We start from the raw sequence: 16105 nt of genomic DNA, 5'->3' as shown, positions 1-16105 counted from the left end.
GGTCAGTCTTAATTTCTTCCCTTTTTCTCTCCTCTTTTCATTCTAACTATTTTGATGATTTTATTTATGGATTTTGGTTTTAGTTATTCAAAGTATGTTTAATTAGTATCATAATTATGATTTGATGATTAAAGATTGTAAATTTTAGGGTATAGAGTGTTTAAATTTCAGATTTTATAAAGTATTAAAAGCTAGGGTTTTTATTATTAAAGACTTGATTTTTAGGGTTTTTATGAACAATTGATTTAGGGCTTTTATAGTAATGATATTTTGGAATTTTGGTGATTATAACTACTAATTAGTTTAACTTAATTCCAGATTATTTTGAACTCATAAATTCGTGTTTTAATTTATAGATTCTCGTTCGTTAATATTAATCCCGTTTTAATCCCGATCAGGTTCTAAACTCATCCGATTTTGACAAAAAAAGTAGTGTTTTCCATGTGGAAACAACGTTTTAAGAAAGACTCACTACCTTTGGTAGTGAGCACCACCCTCTCGTGGCCAAATTCAGCCTCTAAGTATGATTTTCGGGCAGTTTTTGATTTTTAACGAAGTTTTTTTAAATTTTATCCTTGAGTTTAAAGGGTAAGATATAATTTAATTTTTCTATGGATAATTTAAGTATGAAAATATATTTTGATGAAGTTTTAAAGGGGTTTTAGATTAGTTTAAAATGCTGGAATTTTATTTAAAGTAGTATAATTGTGATTTTAATAAAAGGGTGTGATAACCTATTAAAAAGGAGTTTAATTAGGGGTTTTTAAATAATTTTCAGATTATTCTAAATAGTTTAAAGTGAGTTTAAGTTGCTGGAAATTGTGTATACAAAAGTAATTAATTTAGTATTATTGTCCCTTATTGTAGGAGACTTGATTCGGGAATTGTTGTAGTGTTCTCGACCATTTAAAGGGCTTAATTGAGGTACGTTCGCGTACTTAGCATATTTTGAGGATGTAGAATCATGCTAGGTTTAAATTCAATCAATTATAAGTAGCATCATGTTAAGGTTCATGTATTGATTTGTGAATTATTGGTGTTGGTGATTGAATTGTGAAGCATGAATTATTTGCGATGATCTATGGATTGGAAAATTATATTTTGGCATGATTATATGGACTACATATTTATTTATGGCATGTTAGAGAGCATGTTTAATTAAACTAATTGTTTAATTATGTTTGGAATATTGAAAAGGAATTTTATTATGGTTCATATAATTTTTATTGATGCTTAAGCATGAAGAAGGAGCTAAGTAAATGCCTATGTACACAAGAAATAAATTGTATGTTGGTGCTTTAAACACCAAAGGATAGGATTGTTGGCGCTTTATGCGTTTACAGTGTCCAAGACACTGAGAAAGTAATAAAAAGGGGTTCAACATTAAATATTATTTGGTCACTAAATATTCAAGAATTAAATTGATATGTTTGAATGGTTGAATTATTATTGATGATTGAATTGTTATGCTTGAGAGTCATCACCAAGTTTAATAATATGTAAATAACGTAAAGTGAAAGAGATTACGCACCAAAACTCTTGGAACGTATATACCTTGAGTATGAACATATGGGGGGAGTTATGTGACTTTATATTTGATCATAACTTCTAATGGAGTACAGGACGCTGTATATTCCCTTTTATTATTATTATTATGCGCTGGAATTCCGCCACCAATGTGTAGCACAGGTGATGCTGGCACGGTTAGCTCCCGTGTCAGAGGTTCTCATTTCATTGAGAAAGGTTTAATCAAGTTAGAAACCCGTTCGATGCGTAATCAACGCTAAATAAATTATTTAGTGTCCAGTTAAAGAGTCTTGTTGTTTGTTGTGTGTGCTTGTAAACAGGTGCAATGAGGTAAGTATGTGTGATGCTTGGAGTTGCATGTTAGGGTGTTTAAATACGCTTATGTACTCAGCTTTGTTGATTGTGTGTGTTGTTTGTGTTTGGCTATATCTTTATCTTGGCCCTACGATGATCCATTTTAATGGAGAGTAGTGGGGGCAAGTGGAGATAATCTTTTCAGGTGTTGAAACATATTCATGACGGGGCATGAGTGAAGAGCGAATCATGCTATTTTCTATTAGTTGAGATGTGGTTTATTTCTTTCAAATATTATATTATGTTATACTTATGAGACTAACGCAAAGGTTTTCATAATTTAATTGGTTTTGATAAGGGCCTTCAATGGTTCCAAGTTGTAGGTTGATTTTATTTGACTTCGTTTGACTTTGGTTTTAATCTTTACTTTCGTTTGGTTGACTTTTAAGTTGACTCGTTTTTGAATGGTTTTGAGTTAAGTCTTCCGCTGTGTGTCTTTGATAATTGCCTTAGCCGTTTTCACGGTGGCGGTAACGTCTTAGATATTCCTAAATCGTATTTTAAAAAGAGTAAAGTGTATTTTAAAGGAAAGGAATTTCTAGGGTGTTACAAAATCCAATTCTAATCGCATAACTGACATCAATGAATTGTTGTACAATTTATTTTAAAAAAACTTGATTAAAACTTCAAGTGTTGTACAAGTAACAATCTACTCACTACTAGAAAATCCGTCCTTTTTAGACGCTTTTCAGGCTATTTTTCGACGCTAAAAAGCGTCGAAAATATATTTCTTGACTCTTTAAAAAAGCGTCGAAAATATGTGAGTCGAGAAAATTAGACGTCACAAAAAAGCGTCGTAAATCTCGACACTATAAGACATCCAAATTTTTATACGAAGCGTCGAAATTTGCAGTTTTGGCGCACTTTCTCAAGTTTGTCGACGCTTTTATGTGTCTAAAACCTCAAATTTGGCGACGCTTTATTGTGTCCAGAGTCTCATATATTAGATATTTAATATTTTGGCGATGCTTATTGCTGTCTATATTCTCATTATTTTGTGTCAAAAAAAATATTCTCATTATTTGGGACTTTTTTTTTGGTCCAGATTCTTTATAAAATTATCTAGGATATAATTACCTAAAAAATTATTTCACACTAAAAATTTACTAGTATACTAGTATTACCAATATATACACATCAAAATTAATCCAATTTTTTAATGGCATATAAATATGTTATAGTACATGTACAATATCTCATTGTAATGAGTTTTCTATTAGGTAGTACAAAAAATATAATTCCAACCTATACTTCATTAATGACTAGTACATAGTGGAACAAATTTGCTCAATTCTTCACAACAAAAAAAAAAAAAAAAAAAAAACCCTTCAATCGATCTTTAATTAGCTGCTCCTTAATCTTCACAAATCAAAGTTCATATTGTTTCGAATCATTGTTGGCCTTGAATTCACAGCACACCCTTTGATGTTTGTGGATCTATCCTTCGGTAGGAACTAAGTGATTTAGTGTTGCCTGGGAAGACGACAGACAACAACATCATCATGGACCAACAACATCAGCAACAATATTATGGAGCAACAACGCAAGGTGGAGCGACAACAGTGTGATCAACATCCTGCAACAACAACATCAATCTTTCTACAATTTATTGTTCTAATTTTGGTGCTATAGGTGTTAAGAAGGAACAAGGATGTTGAGAAATATCGATTTAATCATTTAAACTGAAGATAGAAATTAAAATAGTAATATAAATATGCATTACTATACGGCATTGACTAGAAATTTTTAGCAACATAATGAACATATGCAAAACATACATTTTAATGTAGAGAGGGAAGCTAGAGGGATAAGAAAGGGACAGTTGCAGTTTCACACCTGAAACTTCAGTATGGACACAAACTCAAATCCTTCGTTTATTTCAAGTCTCCTTACCACTCTTGAATCAACAAATAAAAATTCTATAATGCTGATGATCTAATTTTGGAGCCACTAAGATATCTTCATAGAGCCACTTGATTAATAACTTTTACGTTATACAATAGTCATAGACCTCACAGCAATATCCTGCACCAATAACAAGCATGTCAAAGGTTGAAGTTGCCATATATTTTTGCTGGTTGAGTAAAACAAGTTAATAGTTAGTTGATCACATTCCCTAACAGAAAAACAATAATTATAAATTATAAAGTACAATGACAAAATCAAAGCTTTAAAGATAGTAAGTTAATAGTTTTGGTGTGTGTTCAATAGAGAACTAGTTTACTTGTGAAACTGCAGAAGGTATAGAGAGCTTAAATATATGATTGTATATTATTATGTTTAGATACATAAGTTGAAAATCAGAAAATAGATATCAACCTGCAACTTTTTCTAATAATACATTGGTGGGATTGATAAACTTGTGAAGAACCCAAGTAAGCATACACCTCTAGCTGAAAAAATTACAAAAATGTAACGAATCCTTCCCCTGTTAAAGCCATTCACTTCATATTCAGTAAAGCACCAAAATCAAGCATTTGTTTACAATGCAAGAACACAACCGTACTTCTTTAAACTATTATATAATTAATTAGAGAAAAATCAAATTAAAACAAATAAGAAAAGCCAATGTATTCATTTTAGCAAGCCCTCTAACTACAGAAAAACAACCCACACACACACGCATCAAGTATATACAACAACCCCGCAGCGATATAATCAAGCCAGAAGACCACAGAATTTTGCAGAAGGCATAACTCCTAGCACACAATTCCAAATTCAGAGATTCTTGAGCCTAAATTGGATAACTTTTTTAGATCTATAACTTTCATGCAGGGATTAGGGGCTAAAAATGACTGTAGGTCTATAATTTTTGGGATGAAAATTACTGCAACTACAGGACAATGGTAAAATAACATCATCAACAATACAAAGCTGCGACATATAAAAAAAACTCCAAGCCATGGTAATTTACCAGCAACAAAATAAAAAAGGGAATTTCTCAACGGTAACCCCCAAATTTTGCTACGCTTCAATGGTGACCTCTCCTTTTTTTAATTATACAAAATGACCTTAGTTAAAAATTCCATCTCACTTATGACATTAATGAGAGTTAATTAATTAAAAAAAAAACTAACTATGGTTAGCTTTGAAAAAAAAAACTTAAAAAAATAAAATAAAAAGGAAAACACCAACCCAGCTAGCCCCACCACCAGTTTACCACCTCCTGCCATCGTCCAGGGTTCCCCGTTCCCCCCCGCCGGCGATGCTAACCTAGCCCCACCATTACCCAGAACCCAAACCCCGTCGACAACGTACCCCAACCCCACCATTACCCAGAACCCAAACCCCGTCGACCCTCCATCTCTTTCCTCTTCCCACCGCAACCACCATTTTCGCATTGACAATCCAATTGAAAATCCATTATCAAATTAAGCTCCGAAAATCACATAAAATACTTCTAGCATAAGAAAATCAACAAAATGGCTCTTTTTCTATAAAATTTCATAATTACAGTAATAACAATCAATAGTTCAATAATACACCTTAGAAAAACCCCAATTTGAAATAATAAATCAACGATAAACCCTAGATTTTGTAATTGATAATTGATGAGTAAAATTGAATCTTAATTGAGATGATTCAATGGAGAAAAGAAAGATCAGAAGCCGCTTCAAGGGAACCTGGGAATATGCTTCAATGGAGGAGAGAGAGGTGCAACGTAACAGTGAGTGAAAAGCTCCAAATGAAACTCATGACACGAACTCAAAATGGTCACGAGGTCGAGGTTCGAACTCACTATCTTGGCTGTGGTCGGGCGGTCAGGGGGGGTCTGGGTGGCGTCATCGGCGATCGATGGAACCTGGGGTAGTGTCGCCGGAAGGGAGATGGTGGTTGGGCAGATGGTGGCTGGTTTTAGGTGGTTGGGGTTAATTTTATTTTATTTTATTTTTTTTTAAATAGAAATCTAACCATAGTTAATATTTAATGAAATAAGGTTATGATTGAAATGAAATTGTAAACTAAGGTCATTATGTATAATAAAAAAAAAAGGGAGGTCACCATTGGTGCGTAGCAGAAGTTGGAGGTTACCGTTGAGAATTTCCCAATAAAAAAACACCAACACAGCCAAAAATAAACAGAATGTGTAGAGTTGGAATAGTCTCACTGCAATTGCAAAGGTAAGACTAAGTGTCACTTTTTAATTAAGACATTTTAACTGACTAACCTCATCATGGGAGCTGAACTAGATGTATTCACATAACCAGTATAGTAATAGAAACTAAATTCATTTGAATTTATAATTTTTTAATTATAAGAACTAGTAAGTCTCTATCACAAACAAGGTTTCAAAAAGGTCCAAATGTAATCAAACTTTTGAAAAACAACTGTAAGCAAAACAAAACTCATAGCAAGTATAGTACACAACTTAATTTTGCAATTTTGAACTTATATTATCTCATTACTTTCCCAGCTATAATGGATTAATAATTCTCATGTTTTGAGTAAAATTACCGTAGTTCGTGTATCTATTTCGTACTTGAGACCAGTATACTCTATTTGATATTGAGGACCAATATACTTCGTCAAGAACAGCTGTGCTTAATTAGCATCCAACTGCAATGCTCTGCCAACAACTTCATAACATTATCATCAAAATCATTCAAAACCAGTGAAAACAATAAAGCAATCAATATCTCACCATTAATTAGTTCGATACAAGCTCTTCTTTCCTGGAGTTTCTTTTAGCTCCACGATATAATCTCTAACCTTATTAACCATTCGACCCTGCTCCAATAAGAGTAATTTGATAATTTTTTTTTTTTATTTTTTCTCTAATAAACAAAAAATTTCAATGTCAAGCTTTTAATACCGTAATAAAAAAAGATCTTTACTTTTGAAATCCAATAAGAATTTTAATTGAAGAAATAGTGGTTCAACAAGATCTATAACCTAGGATTTTGAAACGAGTAAAATTAGGTAATTACAACTTTCAAGTATCAATTAAACTCACACAGAAATTGAAAGAAGTACTATTAGAAGTTAAAAATCAACAAAAAAAGAGTGATATAAAAATGTAACCTTTGAGGAGAACACGAACAATAGCTATCGCATATCAATTTTCAACGGAAACCATCAGATCTGAGAGGAAGACAGTTATTTTCGGCAAAATATATCAATTATTGTGATAGAATAATGAGAAACACAAGGGGGAATGAGATCTGAATTCGAAATCTAGGCCATGACACCATGAATTTGTGTAGAATTCAGATCGAATGAAGAGGAAAAATTAGTTAGGGTTAAGAGAATATTGGGCAGTTGGGGGTTTCCGGGTTAGTGACATTGGGCGGTATTTTAATATGTGGGTTTACTTGATTCAGTTCACGTGCGGGGCAGATGTCCCTGTCCTCGACGCTAAAAATAGTCTAAAATTATTGTAGACACTAAAAAGCGTTGAGGAAACACGGATATCATAATTTAAAGTTGACGCCCTAGCCCTGGCGTCGAAAAATAGCTCCTTTTGTAGTAGTGACTATTGGGTTGTCAAAAAAATAAAAATCAACTATTGAAATTATCTTTAACTTAATAAGAGCTCGAGCTATCATTCCTTCAAAAAAAAAACACAAAATTATCTTAATAAAACTATAATGGATTTAATTTCAATATTCTCAAATTATTACCTGTCATTTTAGAATCAAATACTGCATATTTAGTAATTTTTTTTTCTTAAAAAAATAGTCACATAAACAACTAAAGTATGTATTTTTTCAAGGGGTTTATAGCCAAAAAATAAAGGAAAAGAATGTAATGTTAATATTTTAAGAAATTCACAATTTTAAATTAATTATAAAAAATTATCTTAATGTAACTATCATAGTATTATGGATAAAATTTACAATATTCACTAATTTTTTTTAAAATAAAATACTATGTATTTAATAATTTTAAATAAAATTAGAGTCGCATAAGCAACTAAAGTAAGTATTTTTCAAGTGGTTTAAAGCCAAAAATAAAAAGGAAAAGAATGTAATGTTAATATTTTAAGAAATTCACAATTTTAAATTAATTTTAAAAAAATTATCTTAATGTAACTATCATAGTGTTAGGGATAAAATTTACAATATTCACTAATTTTTTTAAAAAATAAAATATTTTGTATTTAATAATTAAAAAAAAACTAGAGTCACATAAGCAGCTAAAGTAAGTATTTTTCAAGGGGTTTATAGCCATAAACAAAAAGGAAAAGAATGTAATGTTAATATTTTAAGAAATTCACAATTTTAAATTAATTTTAAAAAAATTATCTTAATGTAACTATCATAGTGTTAAGGATAAAATTTACAATATTCACTAATTTTTTTAAAAAATAAAATATTTTGTATTTAATAATTAAAAAGAAAAACTAGAGTCACATAAGCAGCTAAAGTAAGTATTTTTTTTCAAGGGGTTTATAGCCATAAAAATAGGAAAAGAATGTATTAATATTTTAAGAAATTCAAAATTTTAAATTAATTTAAAAAAATTATCTTAATGTAACTATTATAGTATTATGGATAAAATTTACAATATTCACTAATTTTTTAAAAAATAAAATATTATGTATTTAATAATTTTAAAAAAATTAGAGTCACAAAAGTAACTAAAGTACATATTATTTTCAACGGGTTTTAAACAGAAAAAAAAATTATTAAGAAAAACAAATAAGTTCTCACAATAGAACAAATTATATTAACTAATCATGAACCAATAATAATTGACGAGTTAAATACCTAAGATTATTCTAATATCACACGTATTATAAGATCACATACATATTCTATATTATTACGATTTTTAGAGGCATGTAATCTGATTGATCATGTACCACTAATGGATGAATAGATGATAATCTCGTACCTAGACCTAAGATCACATATTCTATAATACGATCTTTAAAGCCGATTAATATGATTGATCATGTACCAATATTGATGAAATAGATAATTAGTTCGTATCCAGACCTATGATTACTTAATATCAATCATCAAACCTATTACAATTAAGATCACATGTTCTATATTGCGATCTTTAAAGGCATATAATATGATTGATCACGTACCAATAATTGATGAAATAGATAGTTTGAATCCAGACCTACTATTACTTAATATCAAACCTATTACAATTAAGATCACATGTTCTATATTGCGATCTTTTAAGGCATATAATATGATTGATCATATACCAGTAATGGATGAATAGATTATCGTGTCTAGACCTAAGATCACATGTTCAGTAATATGATTTTTAAAGCCGGCTAATATGATTGATCAAGTACCAATAATTGATGGAATAGATAATTAGTTCGTATCCTGACCTACGATTACTTAATATCAAACCTATTATAAGATCACATGTTCTATATTACGGTCTTTATTCAAAGCCGACTAATATGATTGATCATGTACCAATTGATGAAATAGATAGATAATTAGTTCGTAACTAGACCTACGATTACTTAATATCAAACCTATTGTAACTTTATAAGATCACATGTTCTATATCATGCGTATTATAAGATGACATGTTCTACATCACACGTATTATAAGATCACATGTACTATATATACTACGATCTTTAAGGGTAGTTAATATAATTGATCTCGAATCAATAATACTATTATTCGACCACAATACTAGTAAATAGTAACATAATAGCATGTCACAGTATTTTAGTATGCTACACATCATAGTTAACATGGTGTCACACTAATTCTTTATACAAGCATGTCATCACATTATTTTAGTATGCCACACCTGACACATGCACACATCTATTTGATATTAGTTTGACAGCAAAGCAATCCCTTACGCACTTCCAATGTCCAACGCCTACCCCATTTAAAGTAAAGTGAAACTTCCCAAAACTCAATATTACAACTCTTAGCCTTCTGCCATAGTTATTCATTTCAATTCTTGAAAATATTCAACACACTTCATCTTCTACGCCTCATACTATTCCAAAAAATGAGTATAAATAATGCTTCTCTAGTTTACTTACCTACACAAATTACTTCATTATCAAACTCAGATCTGATTTTAGAATAAAAATAAATAAATATACACAAACATAAGTTCAATGTCTTCAACTATAGACATCAATAAAGGGGATAGAAGCAGGCCTGTGAACTTATTAACAACTCCATTGTGGAAGTACACGACTGTTGTTCAGAATAGTGTAAATGGTGGCGGAAACAAAATTTGGAAATGCAATTTTTGCAACAAACAAGTCAAGGGGTCATATTCAAAGGTGAGGGGCCATCTGCTTCATATCAGAGGTAAAGGAGTTGGTGTTTGTGAGAAGGTTACTGATGACATTTTACAAGAAATGAAGCGTGAAGAGGAGGAAGTTGAATCGAGGAAGTTGACTGCAAAAGAGGAGGCACACAAAAAGTCAAATTATCTTTCCCTTCCTCCAGGTTCTGACTTGAAGCAACTTAAGAAACGCAAAGGTAATCAATCTGAATCTGCTCTTGAAAGAGCTTTTAAAGCAAAGAAAGGGATGAACTTGATAAATTATGTGCTAGAATGTTTTATTTAGCTGCTCTTCCAGTTAATTTTGCAAGAAATCCTTATTTTAAGAATTTTTGTACGCAATTAGCCAATAGCAATGTTGATTCGTATGCCTCTCCCCCTTATGATCGACTTAGAACAACCATGCTTGTCCAGGAGAAAGCTCGCTCATCTTAGTAAATTGGTTGAACCTACAAAGAATAGTTGGGTAAAGAAGGGGGTTTCTATATGCTCGGATGGTTGGTCTAATGCAGTTAGTAGGCCTATAATAAACATTATGGGTGCTTCTGGTACATCTGCTTTGTTTATTGATCCTGCCGATGCATCTGGGAAGCGCAAGGATGCTTCTTATGTGGCAAGGGTGTTCTTAGAAGCCATTGAAGAAGTGGGAGCACAGAATGTTGTCCAAATTGTTACTGATAATGGACCTAATTTCAAAGCTACAAGTATGAATTTTTTCCCTTTTTTTCGTTTATGTTTTTTCAATTGTGTTTCCATTTATCTGACAACTCCATCGGGTAGAATTCACATTAGATAATTAGGCCTATAACAATATTTATTTGTTTTTGTTAGGTAACATTGTTGAGGAAAAATATCCTCATATTTTTTGGACTCCATGTATTGTAAATTGTGTCAATTTGGCCTTCAAAAGCCTTTGTGAGCCATTTGATAAGTCAGCTCACTGTGATTAGTGTGTATGGCTCCAGGATTTGTGCACATCTGTGCACAACATCCAGAAATTTGTTACGACACATGATATGGGGAAGACAATAATATTTAACAAGCACTCTGAATTACGACTCTTATCAGTGGCTGAGACAAGGTTTGCAATCCATTATGTTGTTGTTGAGCGTATGAAAGTTGTGAAAAAAGCACTTGAACAGATGGTGATGGATCTAGAATTCAGGGCTTTAGCTAAATCAACGAAAAAAGGCTTTGATATAAAGGCACGTGAGTGTAAAGAGAAGATTTTAAGTGATGATTGGTGGGATAGTATTGAATATTTTCTATAATTTGCTCGACCTATTTATCAATTCCTTAGAATAGGAGATAAAGATGCCTCTGTCGTACACTTGGTTTATGACATGTGAGATTCAATGATTAAGAAACATAAGATTCTTGTGTACGAACATGAAGGGAAAGATATTTAATCTAGAACTTCTGAATTTTTCGATGCTATTCAAGGGGTATTAGTGAGTAGATGGAATAAGAGCAACACTCCTTTGCATTGCCTTGCCCACTCTCTATTTCCAAGGTATTACATCACAAATTGGTTAAAGGGAAATACAGTTGGGTTTCCAAGGGTTGCTCTAAATGAAGATGTAGAAGTTTCTAATCATAGGAATGAATGTTTCTGACGCCTCTTTCTTAATCTAGATGACTTCAAGCATGTAAGACTTGAATATGAGGCATTTTCAAGTGAGGTTGATCGATGATGAAATGATAGGTAGTTGGACTACCCTCCCCAACCGGTCAAACAAAATTTATAACACTCAACCAACCCCTATACAAGTATAGTAGCAAGTGAAGGATCGAACCCAAAGGAATAGTGAGTGATGGTCTATTGTCTTTCGCTAAGCTATCCCGAAATCGAAGGTGGGGTTGTAATGCTAAAACTAGAGCTAATCACAACAATTAGACTTGTAGAAATCAAAGATGATAAACACTAGGGCTAGGATCCACATGCATTTATAATGGAGATGGCTAATTGGGAGGTCAAATTGGCTAAGTCAAACAATGTGAGGGAAAATCAATCAACCAAAAGAGCATATCAAGCTATTTTCCTAGAGGTCTAACTAGCGTCAACTACGATAAACTCTAGCTAGGAAACATCACAAGACACCTCAATCGTGTAAATGCAAGCCACAAATCAATGGTCCGTATCAATGTGAACTTACAATGCAATTTAGTGCAACAATCAAAGTTGGCCAATCTTCAATTAATCAAACACATGCACGTGATTCATCAACCAAGTTTAATCACATCATCAACTCCATCAATTATCCCCAATTAACACTAATCCATTACTCATACATGCTTCACCATTACCCTAGCAAGTGAACTACTCACTACTCATGGTAATTAAGATCAAAACACAACTAATTAACAATTTCATCATGATCATATTATGAAATCTAAAATCAATACAAAAATCAATTAAATTTCAATCAAACTTCAATCAATCAACAATCATATGGAAAACAAATGAAATCAACTAAAATCAAACTTATATTGAATCAAAGATGAGTAAACCTTACAAAACTTGATCAAAGATCAATTGGAATGAAGAAATCTTGAATCATCAACAATACACCATGAATTTCTCTCTCTTCAAACAAGAGTTTCTCTCTCTACAAAATATGATCAAAAGTTCTAATTCCCTCCCTAATTACTTCTCTAATTATCCTCTAATGATTCTCTCTCTAAAAATAGAAAGAAACTACTATATATACAAGGGAAAAGTCGGTTAGATTGTCCAAAAATAGACCCACGGGGATGCGGCCGCAAAAAGGGAAGAAGAGGACGCACGGAGCAGGGTACGGGCACAAACCTAGGGGGTGCGCCCGCACGCGCCACTGGTGCGCCCGCACCTAGGAGGGTCTTCCTCCCCCCCTTCTTTGATCTTGATCGTCCTTGTGTGCACGACTTGGTGATGGTGATGAACATCAAAGTATACAGTCTTAAAATGAGCATTTTGGTGGGTTTGTGGCATAGATGATGCCCCCACAGCATGTGTGCACCAGTCTTTGAGACTTGCCCTTCGAGTTCCTCCAAACTTGAAGCTCAAACTCAAAGGAATAGTGTCCTTCGAACAAGTGTATCATTCTGATAGTGGGTTCAGAATTATTAGAAAGCTAATATATTCAGCAAGGTCAAGTGATCGGAATGCCTGGGTGGAGGCCGCTTCCGATCAGTGATATTAATATAATTAATGTTACAGCTTAATCTTGACTGAACCCTTCTGATCACACCCAAGAAAATATACGAACCGACTCGACGAATTAATTCGGAAAAAATTAATTCGTCGCCTGAGTGTTAAATATTTAGACGTCGGTAATTCGAGCTTGGAGCGTCGAAACCAATCGTCGGAAGTCGAGTAAAAAATAATAAAAAGACGAGACGCGCAAAAATAATAATAAATCGACCATATTACCAAAATACCCCTAGCTTCGGAGTGCCCCGAGCATCCGAATGCTAGGGGCAAAAATATCCTAGCATAGGTGGCTAGCAAACACCAAGCCGAGCCTAGCATGGCTAGCTAGGTGCGTGCTAGCAGCCACGCCCAACAGCAGCTAGCAGCCGCAGCACGTGGTGCGTGCAGCAACTAGCTGCCGCAGCAAGGCGTGCTAGCACAGCAGCACTAGTAGCCGCACTGCAGCAGCAAGCTCGCACCAAGTGCGTGGCTTGCGCGCAAAGCAGCAGCCCGCAAATTGGTGCGGGGCTGGGTGCGGGCTGGTCTCGGGCTGGGCTCGTGGCTTGGGCCATAAGGCCGGTCACTATGGGAAGCATGGGGAATATGGGAGCAAGTGGGTGAGGACATGTGGCACAAGGAAAGTATTGAGTGGGGAGCAAGTATGGTCCCTTACTCTCCATGTGGTCCTCACCAACCCATTTCACATGGTAATGCCAATTGTAGATTTATTATTAGTTTGCAATTTTAATTTAATTTAGCCTTATATTAATTTGTGGAATTTCATGATCCCACATTGATGGGATAGAAATTCCCACTCATACTTTCCTCTATAAATACCAACCTTGGGATTTGGAGTAAAGTGCTTGAGTGGGAGTTAGAAAGAGCATTCCATATATTTGGGAAAACTCTTAAACTCCATTAACACTTGGGTTTTGGTCGGACCTTGCTAACTCCAAGGTAGCGCACCTAAAAAAGTCGTGTTCGTCCTTTGTGGGTGTATACCGTTGGAGGCACGACATTTGCGGTGCTCAAGGCTTTCTAGTAAGAGCCCGTTTTGTGAGGGCGAAGCTCGCTTCAAGGGTATGATTCGTTCTTCCTTTTCTTATGATTATTTATTTATGCTTTATGGTTTTATTAATTACGAGTGGTTTCTTGGGTCGGGGTTGTTTCCGCGGTGAGTCGGACTCGCCAAACCCCAACAGCGGTATCGGAGCCCCGCTCGTTTATTTTTATAATCATGTTTTCAAGGTTTATTTTGGCATATTTTTCTGGTTTAAGTTGCTAATTAGATTAGTAGCTTGGTTTTATTTATTTTAATCCCGTTTTTAATGTCGAATTTGGCCCAGATTCCAAATTTTCGCCCAAGACTAGTGAATTTTGGGTGGAAAAGGTGTTTTGGAAAGGTTTTTACCCCATTGGCCCTGTGATTTTAGCCAAATTCGGACCACAAATGCCTTTTTCGAGGGATTTTTCGTTTTTGACGAAAAATTTTATATCTTTTCTAACCTTGAAATTAATGGCATAACTTGTTGATTATGTGATTGATTATTTGCATTATTTTCTGCAATTTTAAGTCCCCTTAAAGCGCACTTACTTGGTAGTACTTGATGCTTAAAGGTTGATTTATTTTCACATAATTGCAAACTAATTGCTTTTTAGTGTGAAAAATTTATTTTGAGGCTTCCAAAGTGTTAAAGATTCAATCTTTATTTGTGATAAGTGATTGAAACTTTAAAAACCACTAAATTCCATGTTATTTTGTGTTAAACTTTGTTGTTTTAATCATTTTGAGTTGATTGGAAACATAAAGTTTCAATTTTGTGATAGAAATTTGGTTATCTTCATGTTGGAAGATATAATTTTCAAGGATTCACAAAATTTAGATGTTGGAATTTTTCATTTGAACATCAAAGTTCATATTTTTCCAACTTCCCCTTACTTTGTCAAACTCTCAAGTTTAATTTAAATTGATTAAATTGAAAGTGAGAAATTGCCTCAATTTTGTTATTTGCACCAAGCTAAACCAACTTAATTAAGAATGGTTCTTGGAATTATTTTGGTTATTTGCACTTTGAAAATTTTATTAAGTTGGACTTGTTTAAAATTTTTATTTTTGCTCATTAAGTTAGTTCTAAAATTAATTTAGAATTAATTATTTATGTCTCGCGAAAAGGGATCAAATCCTGAGGCCATGGCACGCAAAACGAGGCAAAGAACCACCTTGGCTAGCCATGTGGCTGCCTCGCCTTGCGTGCGGCCATACGCGCGGCAGCAGCACACGGGCCGCAACAGCCACGTGCCGCGGGCCGTGTGTGCGGATTTTTAGGTGTGTGCATATGCTTGGTGCGGTGAGGTGACTAGCCGTAATATGCTTAGTTTGCATGAGCCGCGATTATTCGAGTTTCCTTGGCAAAACGCTTAAAGCGAAAGCCACTTGAAATGCGGTTGGCTTAATGTTGCTTATTTTGCTGTTTTTATTTATTTTAATTAATTTTGTTTATTTTAATTAAAATTTTAGGAGGCTAGGCCTCGGTTTTGAGCGGCATTGGCAAAATATTATTTTGACTAGTTTGGGTGCTACCACTTAATTAATTAGATTAATTAAGGGAAATGCGGAATTTAGTGGGAGCTTCAATTATTAATGACGTCAATTACATAATCGGTTAAACAACTTTGACTAGTTTTAATTAGGCGTGTTAATTGGATTAACCACCTAGATTAGTTACTAGTGCGCGCGTTGTTTAAATGCATTTTACTTGTTTGATTTTGTAAATTGCATGGGCCATTCACAAATAGTGAATGGATGAATGGAATGTA

General features: G+C 33.6%; 1 protein-coding gene and 1 long non-coding RNA gene across 4 annotated transcripts; one reads left to right on the top strand and one right to left on the bottom strand.

Annotated features, from left to right (window-relative positions):
- Positions 1-3024: 3024 nt before the first annotated feature.
- On the bottom strand, positions 3025-7147 carry LOC145617942 (uncharacterized). Of its 3 annotated transcripts, none has more exons than XR_014107815.1 (5): positions 6904-7147; positions 6524-6609; positions 6337-6448; positions 4201-4309; positions 3025-3906 (listed from the first exon to the last, which is right to left on the bottom strand). It is a non-coding gene; the product is annotated as an uncharacterized LOC145617942 (long non-coding RNA). The 3 variants fall into 3 exon arrangements; XR_014107814.1 differs by lacking the exon at positions 4201-4309 and having other exon boundaries at positions 3025-3457; positions 3718-3906; XR_014107813.1 differs by lacking the exon at positions 4201-4309.
- A 3324-nt stretch (positions 7148-10471) lies between these two features.
- On the top strand, positions 10472-11387 carry LOC145616911 (uncharacterized). Its single transcript, XM_081671629.1, has 3 exons — positions 10472-10820; positions 10948-10997; positions 11082-11387. The coding sequence occupies exons 1-3, from the start codon at positions 10472-10474 to the stop codon at positions 11385-11387; spliced, it is 705 nt and encodes a 234-aa protein (XP_081527755.1).
- Positions 11388-16105: the final 4718 nt, after the last annotated feature.

The sequence above is a fragment of the Chenopodium album genome, chromosome 26 (assembly GCF_948465745.1).
Source record: "Chenopodium album chromosome 26, dcCheAlbu1.1, whole genome shotgun sequence".
Lineage (NCBI taxonomy): Eukaryota > Viridiplantae > Streptophyta > Magnoliopsida > Caryophyllales > Amaranthaceae > Chenopodium > Chenopodium album.
Note: the sequence above shows the minus strand (reverse complement) of the source record. Positions and strands in the feature narration are given on the sequence as shown.

Coding starts and splice junctions, on each gene's coding strand:
- LOC145616911 (XM_081671629.1), top strand. CDS start 10,472: ATGTTGATTCGTATGCCTCTCCCCCTTATGATCGACTTAGAACAACCA. Junction 10,821..10,947: donor ACCTAATTTCAAAGCTACAA/GTATGAATTTTT, acceptor TGTTTTTGTTAG/GTAACATTGTTGAGGAAAAA. Junction 10,998..11,081: donor TTTTTTGGACTCCATGTATT/GTAAATTGTGTC, acceptor GTATGGCTCCAG/GATTTGTGCACATCTGTGCA.